This window comes from Hyaena hyaena, unplaced genomic scaffold (genome assembly GCF_003009895.1).
Source record: "Hyaena hyaena isolate Hyena2069 unplaced genomic scaffold, ASM300989v1 scaffold_9, whole genome shotgun sequence".
NCBI lineage: Eukaryota > Metazoa > Chordata > Mammalia > Carnivora > Hyaenidae > Hyaena > Hyaena hyaena.
In genome coordinates, this window is record NW_024080641.1 from 2,011,667 (window position 1) to 2,023,704 (window position 12,038).

The 12,038-nt window shown below is 53.0% G+C and overlaps 1 protein-coding gene across 1 annotated transcript in view; it reads left to right on the forward strand.

Moving 5' to 3' along the window:
* HSD17B14 (hydroxysteroid 17-beta dehydrogenase 14) overlaps window positions 1-11,135 on the forward strand; it is a 19,693-nt gene extending 8,558 nt beyond the window's left edge. The window contains exons 5-9 of the mRNA XM_039249512.1: window positions 1,720-1,811; window positions 10,076-10,180; window positions 10,437-10,504; window positions 10,606-10,702; window positions 10,802-11,135. Of these exons, the coding sequence (XP_039105443.1) occupies window positions 1,720-1,811; window positions 10,076-10,180; window positions 10,437-10,504; window positions 10,606-10,702; window positions 10,802-10,975 (536 nt within the window). The 3' untranslated portion in view covers window positions 10,976-11,135. The remainder of the gene's footprint in view (window positions 1-1,719; window positions 1,812-10,075; window positions 10,181-10,436; window positions 10,505-10,605; window positions 10,703-10,801) is intronic.
* The last annotated feature ends 903 nt before the right edge of the window (window positions 11,136-12,038 follow it).

The window sequence follows — 12,038 nt, forward strand, 5'->3', positions numbered from 1 at the left end:
TTTTTTTTTTTTTAATTTTTTTTAATGTTTTATTTATCTCTAGGAGAGAGAGAGAGACAGCGTGAGCAGGGGAGGGTCAGAGAGAGAGGGAGCCACAGACCGAAACAGGCTCCAGGCTCTGAGCTGGCAGTCAGCACAGAGCCCAACGCGGGGCTCGAACCCACGAACCGCGAGATCATGACCCAAGCGAAAGTCGGACGCTTAACCGACTAAGCCACCCAGGCGCCCCGCGTCCGCAAGGCTTTAAATCATCTCCCATAGACTTCACCCCCACATGCCATCACACCGGAAGGTAGGATTTCAACATGTGAATTTGAGGCCGGGGGCATGTTTAGTCCGTAACGTTTACATAGTATTATTGTGTAACATGGGTGTATCTCCCTTAAGAGGAACCAGTATTCGCTAATTCAGTATTCGCTGGGGTGTTCTTGACCGTAACTGCCTTCCATAATGAGAATCGACTATCTATACTCGCGTGGTTGGTGGTGATAAAGGCTATGAGGAAACTGGGGCACCTGGATGGCTCAGCAGGTAGAGCATGTGACTCTTGATCTCTGGGTCGTGAGTTCAAGCCCCATAATGAGAGTAGAGCTTACTTTAAAAAAACAAAAAACACCTGATCGAGGGCCTAGAGAACGGCAGGGGCTGGTTTAAACAGAGGATCCCGTGTGGGTTTTCTGAAGATGTCGGAGCAGGTCCCTGCAGGAAGCACAACCACAAGCCCTAGGCCCCTGGGGAAGACAAGCCAAGAGTCCTTCACTTTCTACACGCCATCTTGGATTTTCCACCCGCCATCTTGAATTTTCCACCTCTCTGCCTTTATCCCCTGGTCTCCGAAAGCCTTTGGAGCCTTCAGGGTCCTTTCTTCTCACTGCCTGTCTTCCCCTCTCCCCCCCCCACCATTTTTATCCCCTATCTTTCTAGCTCCTTTTCTTCTGAACATTGATTTTTCCGTCCCTCTAACCTCCCCCCACCAATTCCTCCTATTTATTTAACAAATACATTTTGGTACTAAGTGTCAAGCACAAACATTGACTCATGAAAATTTTTAATTTAAGATTTTATTTATTTTGAGAGTGAGAGAGAGAGAGCCAGCGGGAGAGGGGGGGAGAGAGAGAGAGAGAGAGAGAGAGGGAGAGGGAGAGAGAATCCTAAGCAGGCTCCATACTGTTAGCACAGAGCCCAGCAAGGGGCTTGAACTCATGGACCTGAGCCGAAATCAAGAGTGGTCACTTAACTGAGTGAGCTACCCAGGGGCCCCCAGATTTTATCTTCTAGTAATCTCTACACCCAGTGCGGGGCTCAAACTCACAACCCCAAGATCAAGAGCCGCACGCTCCACCGACTGAGACAGCCAGGCGCCCCAACTCGTGAAATTTCTAAACCCAAGAGCCAAAAGTTATCCTCATTCTGTAGATGAGGAGACTGAGGCACAGAGAGGCAAAACGGCTTGCCCAAAGTCACACAGCCAGGAAGTGACAGGGCTCATATGGGAGCTGGGTCAGCTGGCCTGAGACTGCTTTTTAAAATTAGCTATTATGCAACCTTCCTTCCTTTTCATGATCCCTGACCCTCTTGTCTGCCACGCCCCCCCCCCCCCCCCCCCCCCCCCCCCCCCCCCCCCCCCCCCCCGTGGCCTCTCCCTCCTATGCCTGTTTCCCTTCCCCATTCTCTGTCACTCCCTCATGTTCTCTCTCTGCCTCCCACCCCCACCCTTAGATCCGCCTCCACAGTGGCCCGAGGAGACCTCCGCCCAGGGCTTCCGGGAGCTGCTGGAGGTGAACCTGCTCGGGATGTACACCCTGACCAAGGTGAGGACCGCAGGCCCAGGTGGCCTCCTGACGATGACATTGTCAGAACCGCTCTCCCTCAGACCAAAATGTTTCCTCTGCCTCGGTTTGACCTTACTCCAGAAGGACTCCGTCCTTTGTAGAAAATAGGTGGGTGCAAACCCCTGTCAGAACTAACTGTGTGGCTATGCGGCCCAGTCTCCTTGAGGACCTTCCAGAACCTTCCTTTAAATTTTTAATTTTTTTAAATTTATTTATTTTAATTTGTTAATTTTGAGAGTGAGAGAAAGAGAGCAAGTGGGGAAGGAACAGAGAGAGAGGGAGGGAGAGAACCCCAAGCAGGCTCCGCACTGTCAGCGCAAAGCCTGATGCGGGGCTCGAGCTCTGCAACGGCGAGATCATGACCTGAGCTGAAATCAAGAAAATCAAGAGTCAGACTCTTTTTTTAAACTGTTTTTTTTTTGTTTACATTTATTTATTTTTGAGAGACACAGAGGAAGAGCACAAGTGGGGGAGGGGCAGAGAGAGAGGGAGACAGAATTCAAAGCAGGCTCCAGGCTCTGAGCTGTCAGCACAGAGCCCGATGTGGGGCCTGAACTCGCAAACTGCGAGATCATGACCTGAGCCAAAGTCGGCCGCTTAACCGACTGAGCCACCCAGGCGCTCTCATAACACTTTTTTTTTTTTTAATTCTTTAACTTTATTTTTTTTTAATGTTTTATTTATTTATTTATTTATTTATTTTTTAATATTTTTATTTATTTCTAGGAGAGCGAGACAGCGTGAGCAGGGGAGGGTCAGAGAGAGAGAGGGAGTCACAGACTGAAACAGGCTCCAGGCTCTGAGCTGGCAGTCAGCACAGAGCCCGACGTGGGGCTCGAACCCACAAACCGCGAGATCATGACCTGAGCCAAAGCCAGACGCTTAATCGACTGAGCCACCCAGGTNTCCAGGCTCTGAGCTGGCAGTCAGCACAGAGCCCGACGTGGGGCTCGAACCCACAAACCGCGAGATCATGACCTAAGCGAAAGTCGGACGCTCAACCGACTAAGCCACCCAGGTGCCCCTTTAATGTTTTATTTATTTTAGAGAGAGAGAGAGCGTGAGCAGGGGAGGGTCAGAGAGAGAGGGAGACACAGAATCGGAAACAGGCTCCAGGCTCCGAGCTGGCTGTCAGCACAGAGCCCGACGCGGGGCTCAAACCCACGAACCGTGGTATCATGACCTGAGCCAAAGCCAGACGCTTAATCGACTGAGCCACCCAGGTGCCCCTTTAACTTTATTTTTGAGAGAGAGAGAGAAAGAGTGAGTGCCACAGAAGGGAGACGGGCAGAGGCAGAGAGAAGGGGACAGACAATTTGAAGCCAGCTCTGTCCTGACAACAGAGAGCCCAGTGAGGAGATCAAACTCACAAACCGTGAGCCGAACTTGAACGCTCAACCGATTGAGCCACCCAAGCGCCCCTGCTTTTGCTGGAATATTTTAAAGCAAATTTCAGGCATGTTTCACCTGTAAGTAATTTAGTCTGTATCTTTACCAGATGATTTTTTGTTGTTGTTATTGTTGTTGTTTTAATATTTTTTAAAGTTTATTTATTTATTGAGAGAGAGAGAATGAGCAGGGGAAGGGCAGAGAGAGAGGGGAACAGAAGATCTGAAGTAGGCTCTGTACTACAGGAGAGAGCCTGACATGGGGCTCGAACCCACGAACCGTGAGATCATGACCTGAGGTGAAGTTGGACACTGAACCGACTGAGCCACAGAGGCGACCCTGTTGTTTTGTTTTTAAGTAGGCTCTACACCCGGCGCAGAGCCCAACATGAGGCTTGAACTCATGACCCTGAGGTCAAGAGTCAGACGCTCAACCAACTGAGCCACCCAGGCACCCCTTGTTTTGTTTTGTTTTGTTTTGTTTTGTTTTGTTTTGTTTTGTTTGAGAGGATTTGTGTCCTCTGTTAGACAGGGTGGCATGTTCAGAAGGCTTTTTTGAGAGGTGACATTTAAATCAGACCTCAAGAATATGTGTGGGGCAGAGCAATCCAGCAGAGGAAAAGCCGGTCCAAAGGGCCTGGGGTGGCGCTGATCAGGGTGTGGGAAGAGCAGTGAGGAGGCCAGTGTGACTGGAGCAGGGTGCAAGGGGAGAGGGCGGGAGGTGAGGGCAGAAAGGGGGCAAAAGGGCCTTGTCAGCCACTTGAGGTCTTGGCTTTGACCCTTGATCCCAGAAGCAACAAAGGGAGCCCTGTAAGCGGGGAACTGGCGCCCTCTGGCGGGCGCATGAGGAACAGGCAGGGGCGAGGGCTGAGGCCTTGGGCCCAGCATGGCCATGACCCAGGCAGGTGATTTGAATCCGTCCAGGCTTGTGGCCGTGGATTTGGTGAGGGGTGGCCCGCTTATGGCTCCCTTCTGAAGCTAGAATGTCAGGATTTCCTTGTAGACTAGTCCGGGTGGACTCGACACCAAAAGGCATTGGGGGTTGGGTTTGTTTCCCACCCCTCCCCCCAGCAGCTTGTAGGACTGAGCTGTCATCCACTGCGACCGGGAAGCCTGGGGAAGAGCAGGTGGGGCGGGGGACCTTTTGAGTGGGGGGCGCCCACCCGACGTCTGCGTGGGATTCTCGGGTCTGCGGTGAGGGCGGAGGCTCCGAGTCAACAGTTCGGAGATCACCAGCTTGAGGCTGGAGTAGGTCAGAAAAGCCAGTGTAGACAGAGAGGGGAGGAGGCCCAGGAGTGGGCCGGGGGTCACTTGTGTGGGAAACTCAGGCGCTGCTGACTCCCAGGTGTCACATGAAATCCAGGTGAAATGTTTCTGGGCAGCTGGGTGTCCTTGCTTAACGCGTGAGCCCTTGCCCCTGTCCCCAACTTCTGTTCGCCTCTGCGATTGGCACCTCGATACGGTAAGACTCTTAAACCTCAGCCCATAAAGGGGATATTGTATATACAGCAAAACCTCTGGTCACAAGTAACTTGTTCCGCGAGTGTTCCGCAAGCCGAGCGACCATTTCTAATAAACGTTAACCTGATCAATGAGCGACTGCTTGCATTAGAGGAGCACACGACGCGACGCTGAACGTCACCTGGTCACAGCTAAGCCAATGGTTCTTGAAATTCCCTTTGATATTCCAGGGCCTTGGATTACAAGCATGTTTCTAGAACAAATTCTGCTTGCAACCCGAGGCTTTACCGCCTACGGTGTCTCTCCCAGTGCCCAGCATTTAAAAAGAGAGATTTCTCATAAACAGCCAGATTCCGGGTTTCTCTTGGAAGGGTGGCAAACTGGACCCCCAGGGGACAGCGACAGTCAGCTAAATGGGGCGTGGCTCTCCATCTTTCCCTGGTCCCCACTGATCCCTACTGCGCTCCCTACTGTGCTATCTGATTGTTCCCTGTGAGCGGCTGGTCTAGAGGCTTCCTGCAGGGGTAAAGTGCCCAGATCTGAGGCCCACCCGCCTGGTAGAGTTTACCGTCTGCACATCTTTTATTGCTTATCACGATCACTGCCTCATTCTGTTTCCTGCAGCCGATCTAACTCAGGTGGAGGTCACTGAGATATATGTTGGGCAAATGAAGCCTGGCAGAAGTAGAAGGGAAAAGGTGGGGTTTGAGCTAAGCCCTGAGTGGGAGGGAAGGAAGTGGAGAAGTAGGGCACAGGCTGTTTTATGCACAAAGAAAAGAGTGTGCAAAGGCACTGGGGCAGAAATCACCCGGATGTGTTTCAAGAACAAAAGACAGTCCTCTCCATCTCCACCGCCAGCTTAGCACTCAGACGCATTTTGTTAAACTGTTCTAGAGGAGCCCGGGGGGCTCAGTCAGTTAAGCAGCTGGTTCTTGGCTTCGGCTCAGGTCATGATCTCTCTGTTTCCATGAGTTCAATCCCCACATCAGGCTCTGGTGCTGACAGGGCAGAGTCTGCTTGAGATTCTCTGTCTCCCTCTCTCTCTCTGCCCGTCCCCTACTTGCACTGTCTCTATCTCTCTCAAAAATAAACTTTTAAAAATTTGAAAAATTTGAAAAAAAACCCAAAAACTGTTCTATCCGTTTTTCTACCCCCTGCCATCCGCTGCCCAGACATCATAGAATTTCAGCCATAGGAACTTCATAAACACAACCAATGGATTAGAATCTCTACTGATTTTTATTGACATAATTTAAGACTCACAGAATATTGTCAGAATAGTACAGAGACACCCGGACTCCCCATTGTCAATATTTTGTGCTGTCTCCTTTTCTCTCTCTCTCTCTCTCTCTCTCTCTCTCTCTGTTTGAGGGTAAATCGCAAGCATGATGTCCATTTCCCCCTCAGTATTTTGGGGTATATTTCCTAAAAACAAGAACATTCTCAGGGTGCCTGGGCGGCTCAGTCTGTTGAGCATCTGACTCTTGATTTTGGCTCAGGTCGTGATCCCAGGATCGTGGGGTCGAGCCCTGCGTCAGGCTCTGCGCTGAGCGTGAAGCCTGCTTAAGATTCACTCTTTTTCTCTCTCCCTCCCTTTACCCTTCTCCTCCACTCATTCTCTCTCTTTAAAATAAAAAAAAAACCCAAATCTTAAAAAAAATAGAGTAGTACAGGGGTGACCAGGGCTCAGCTGGTGAAGCATCTGACTTCGCCTCAGGTTGTCATCTTGTGGTTTGTGTGCTTGAGTCCTGAGTTGGGCCCTGCACTGCCGGTATTCTAGAGCCCATTTGGGATTCTCTCTCCCTCCCTCTCTGCCCCTCCCCTGCTTGCACAGGCACTCTCTTTTTCTCTCTCTCAAACAAACGTTAAAAAAATTGTTTTTTGTTTTTTTAAATTTTTTTAATGTTTTATTTATTTCTAGGAGAGAGAGGGAGAGAGAGAGAGACAGCGTGAGCAGGGGAGGGTCAGAGAGAGAGGGAGACGCAGACTCTGAAATAGGCTCCAGGCTCCGAGCTGGCAGTCAGCACAGAGCCCGACGCGGGGCTCGAACCCACGAACCGCGAGATCATGACCCAAGCGAAAGTCGGACGCTTAACCGACTAAGCCACCCAGGCGCCCCTAAAAAAATTGTTTTAAAGATCACCCTGGGTCTTGCGTGTAGATCAAGTCAGAAAACAAAGCGTGGGGGTAGGAAAGCCAGTATTAGGAGACAGTGGCGGGGCGCCTGGGGGTTATGCGTCTGACTTCCGCTCAGGTCATGATGTCCCGGTTCATGTGTTCCAGCCTGGGCCCTGTGCTGACAGCTCAGAGCCTGGAGCCTGCTTCACGTTCTGTGTCTCCCTGTGTCTCTGCCCCTCCCTGCTCACACTGTCTCTCTCTCTCTCTCTCTCTCTCTCAGAAATAAAACATTTAAAAAAAAGGAGACCATGATGTTTGTGCAAGTAAAAAGAGGTGGCCTTCAAGGCACCTTCAAGGGCTCCTCTGACCTCACCTCCAACCACAAAAGCCCTGTTGTGCCAAACATGCAGGTCTGTTGGCCTCAGGACATTTGGACATGCTGTTCCCTGGCCTGGCCCAGCCTCCTCCCAGACATCCCTGCAGCTGCTGCCTCAGCACCCTTTGCACAACTGCACCCAGCCCAACCCTCTCATTGTCCTCCTCTCGCTTTACTCCTTGTTTCTTATCCCTGATCACATTCTAGCACATTCTGTTATGCACGTTTATGAGTTTACTCTTGCCTCCCCCAGCAGAACTGGAGGGCAGAATCTCTCCCCATCGTTTCCGGGGGTATCCCCAGCATCTTCTACCCCAGGACCTGGCGCCTACTAGGTGCTCATGAATGTTTGTTGAGTGAATGAATGAGGTGGCGAGAATTGTATAGATTAAAGAGGTCCTTAGAAAGCACAACGGCCAGGCTTAGGGACGGATCGGGTGAGGAACTTTGGGAGAGGGAGGAGGCCCTGGAAGGCTCTCGGGGCTCTGGCTTGAGAAGCTGGGTAGGAGGGGACCCCGTGTCTTAGGCCGGAAGTGAGGGGAGAGAGGCAGATTCTAGGAGGCGAGGGAGGGAGCTTTGCACTGAAGACAGACAGATGGGGATGCCCAGAGGGGGCAGGTTCCAGAAGGCCGGTCCAAGGGAGATTTAGGAGATGCATATGGGAAACCAGCGAAGTGGGGGCTCCCCTGGCAGAGCTCAGAGAGAAGCAGACCCAGAAACCCCTCCGATGAGAGCGCAGCTTCACAGTCAGGCTCTCCTGGTCAGGTGTCCGGAGGGAGGGAGGGAGAGGGGAGGAGAGGTCAGGCCAGTAAGATTCCAGCAGGTCCTTGGTTATGGCTACCAGGAAAGTACTAGGTGACCTTGGCTGGGGGTGGGGATATAGGCCAAGGAATATGTGGGAGGGTTGAGAAGAGATCACAGGGAATGTGCCACAAATATTTATTGAGCGGTAGTTGTGGGCTCAGTGCCACAGCCGTCAGGGACTTCATGTTTGCAGGGTGCGGAGTGGGGAGGAAGTTCAATACCTGGGTGGAGAGTTCACCAAACAGGCAGGGGTGCCTGCATGGGTCAGTGGGTTGGTTGCTTGGATAAGCCGTTGATTTAGGCGCAGCTCACGATCTCAGGACTCAAGAGTTCAAGCCCTGTGTCCTGCTCTGTGCCGACAGCATTGAGCCTGCTTGGGATTCTCTCTCTCTCCCTCCCTCTCTCTCTCTCTCTCTCTCAAAATAAATGAATAAAATTTTAAAAAATTGTTTTAATAGGATGGTCAGGGAAGGCCTCCTTGAAAAAGTGGGATTTAGGGGCACCTGGGGGGCTCAGTCAGTTGAGCGTCCGACTTCGGCTCAGGTCATGATCTCATGGTTCCTGGGTTTAAGCCCCGCGTCAGGCTCTGTGCTGACAGCTCCGAGCCTGGAGCCTGCTTCGGATTCTGTGTCTCCCTCTCTCTCTGCCCCTCCCCTGCTCACGCTCTCTCAGAAATAAATAAAACATTTAAAAATTTTTTTAAATATTAAAAAAAGAAAATAAAAAGTGGCATTTAAACAAGACCAGAAGTTACTGACAGACTAGGTTTACCCAGGACTGTCTCGTTTTCACACCAAAACTGTGGACGGAATGTCCATGTCCTCAGAGCCACTTCAGTCCTGGGCATACTGGCATGGCTGGTCCCTAGGGGTGCGTCCCATGGCCATCTCAGGAAAAGTATCCCAGGCAGAGGGAACAGCAGACACAAAGGCCCTGAGGTTGGAAGGCTCAGGGTGTGTTTGAAGACACAGTCCTCAGAAAGGGTGGAGGCTGTTTTTGAGGGAGTGGAGGAGGTTTCGAAGAGCTGGTCGGTGGGGCACCTGGGGGGCTTAGTCGGTTGAATGTCAACTCGGTTTCAGCTCAGGTCACGATCTCACGGTTCATGAGATCGAGCCCCGCGTCAGGCTCTGTGCTGACTGCGTGGAGCCTGCTGGGGATTCTCTCTCTTCTCTGCCCTTCCCCCACTCACCTGCTCTCTGACTCTCAAAATACTCTTTAAAAAAAATGGTTTCTTTTAGTTTATTTATTTTTAAGACAGAGACAGAGCACCTGTGGGGGAGGGGCAGAGAGAGCGGGAAACACAGAATCCAAAGCTGGCTCCGGGCTCTGAGCTGTCAGCATAGAGCCCGAGGAGGAAAAGCTGGTGGGGTGACTCAGAGAGGGAGCTAATTTATATTCCCACTCTGAGAACCCCTCAGCGGGGCCTGCTTGTCTTCTTTAATGTTCCGTGGCAGGGGGAGGAACAGGTCTTAGCCGGCTGGCCAGCTCAGCCATCAAAGGAAAGAGAGGGAAAGCATTGAATCTGAGTTTATTCAAGGTCACGCGTAGTCCAAGAGCTGAGAGACAGAGAGGGAGGGAGGAGAGGGGGAGAGGAAAGAGAATTAGTTTAGGGACCTCCGGGGAGCTTCATGAAATGGGGTGCATGTCACCAGGACCTCCCACATCACATTCTGACCACAGAGCTTCCCCTCAAATGCGGAGAAACTCTCCCCCCGCCTCTCATTTTTGCAAAATATTTAGGCATCTTGTCTTTTCCTGTCTCCATCTGGATGTGAGTCTGAGTAACATACAGAGACCCAGAGCAGAAAGAGAGACCTAGAGGAGGCAGGACAAAAGTGGGGTGGGGGAGGGGGCAAGAACCCAAAGGATGGGGGAGGAGAGGGGGAGAGAGGAAGTGGAGATGGCTGCAGAGAGACAGTCCTTAAACACTGAGACCCTGGGGCCAACCAGTGAAGGTGTTCTCTGGGCTTCTGGAATGCCATCAGTCAGTGAACATGCCAGAGCCGTGGCCATTGTCAGACCTCAGGGTGTGTTGCAGTGTGGCTGGGGGCAGATCCAGGGACCCTGGTGACTGCCTTTGCCTTCTGTCTCCCCAGCTTGCCCTCCCCCACCTGCGGAAGAGCCAGGGGAACATCATCAACATCTCCAGTCTGGTCGGGGCCATCGGCCAGGTCCAGAGTGTTCCCTATGTGGCCACCAAGGTACCCTGCCCCTTCCTTCACTCCCTACCAGGGCCTCCAAGGACCTCAGCCCTGAGGCATGGCAACCTGCGGCAGACATGTTATGCACCAGGGTCTCCCCAGAAACAGAGCCTGGTGCATCCCCTAGAAGCCCTCGGGGAAGGCAGGAGTACCCCATTCTGAGGCCCCAGCTTGACACCCCTCCCGGTTGAAGGAGAGGACGGGAGGAACCTCAGCTTCCCTGGACTGAACTCTGCTCCCCCATCGTCTTCCGCAGGGGGCAGTAACAGCCATGACCAAAGCCTTGGCCCTGGATGAGAGTCAATATGGCGTCCGGGTCAACTGGTGAGCAGCTCCAATGGGCAGAGACGGCAGGGAAGGGAGTGAGCCTAAGAGGCCATGTTGTGGCACACACCTCCTTGATCTCCTCTTCTCCCTCCCCACAGTATCTCCCCAGGAAACATCTGGACCCCAATGTGGGAGAGGCTGGCTGCCGAAACGCCTGACCCTACAGCCACAATCCGAGAAGGCACATTGGCCCAGGTAGGAGGGGGGGCCAGATCCAGGGGCTATGGGAGGCTTAGGGTGTAGCACTAAGGAGGGGCCTTCACTTGATCTCCTTTTTCCCTTGTCTCTCCCCAGCCCCTGGGTCACATGGGCCAGCCAGCTGAAGTGGGGGCGGCAGCCGTGTTCCTGGCCTCCGAAGCCAACTTCTGCACTGGGATTGAGCTGTTTGTGACCGGGGGTGCGGAGCTGGGGTATGGGCGCAAGGCCCTTCCAGGCACCCCGGTGGAGCCCCCCACCATCCCTTCCTGATTTCCCTCGTTTCCACTTGGGGCCTTCCTGACTAGGACTCCTAAAGTTCAGCTTCTACCATCTGTTTCTTAGATGCACACCCCAACTCTTGACCTTAAGTCCACTAACCAATGTGCCCAACTACCTCGCAGATTCCCATAAAAGTAGTTTGCAGCTAGAAGGAAGAGGGCATCATTTCCTTTATTTCCTGCTGTTTTGAGCTCTGCCACGCCGGCAGTGCGTCCCGACACATACAGACACACACACACACACACACACACACACACACACACACACACACACACACCCGCCCCTTCCAGCCCCACGTGTTCCCATGAGTGGTCTTGACCCAAGGGACTACAACTCCCGGCAGGCCTTGCAGCAGGAGCCTGTCGCCGAGGGCTCCTGAGAAAAGCGTTGCCGGTCGGCTTCACCCCTGCTAATAAAAAGGCCCGCAGGGGAGAGTAAATTAAGCTCTATTAGGAGATTATAGAGGAGGTGAAACAAAAGGGCCCTCTCGTTATTCTTGGTCCTTAAGGGAAAGGAGTTTTGACCTCGCAGGCTGAGAAATAGGAGGGGTGGTGGGCTCCACAGGTTCTGAGGGAAGAGGCAGCTGGGGGGTGAGACTGAGTCAGACGGAGGAGGGGCTGGGGTCCGAACTCCTGGGTTTGGGGGAAGAGGAGACTTAGGGGGCATGGACTCCCCAGCTAGGGAAGAGCTTGCCCTGGATTCCTGCAGGGGCGCGGGTCCCAGTGGGGGGTTACTCTCCCCTGCCAGGGGGGTGGGGCGGGGCTGCAGAGATGCTGCGGATTGGCCGCGGCGGGGGTGTGCGGCAGTCGCTGATTGGCCGAGCTGAACGGGCGCGGCCGCGGCCCCCGGGCCCCTGGCCAGGAGGCGGCAGAGGAGGATCGCGGCGGAGGGAAGCGGAACGGGACTCTCAGGAGGAGGCTTGGGAATTTGCCTGGACCTGTGGCTCTTAGGGCTGGAGTACAGTGACCCGGGGACAGAATTGGGAGGCTCAGTGGCCCAGGAATCGGAGTTTGGGGACACAGCAGGAACATTTCGGTGCCACAGTAACCCGGAT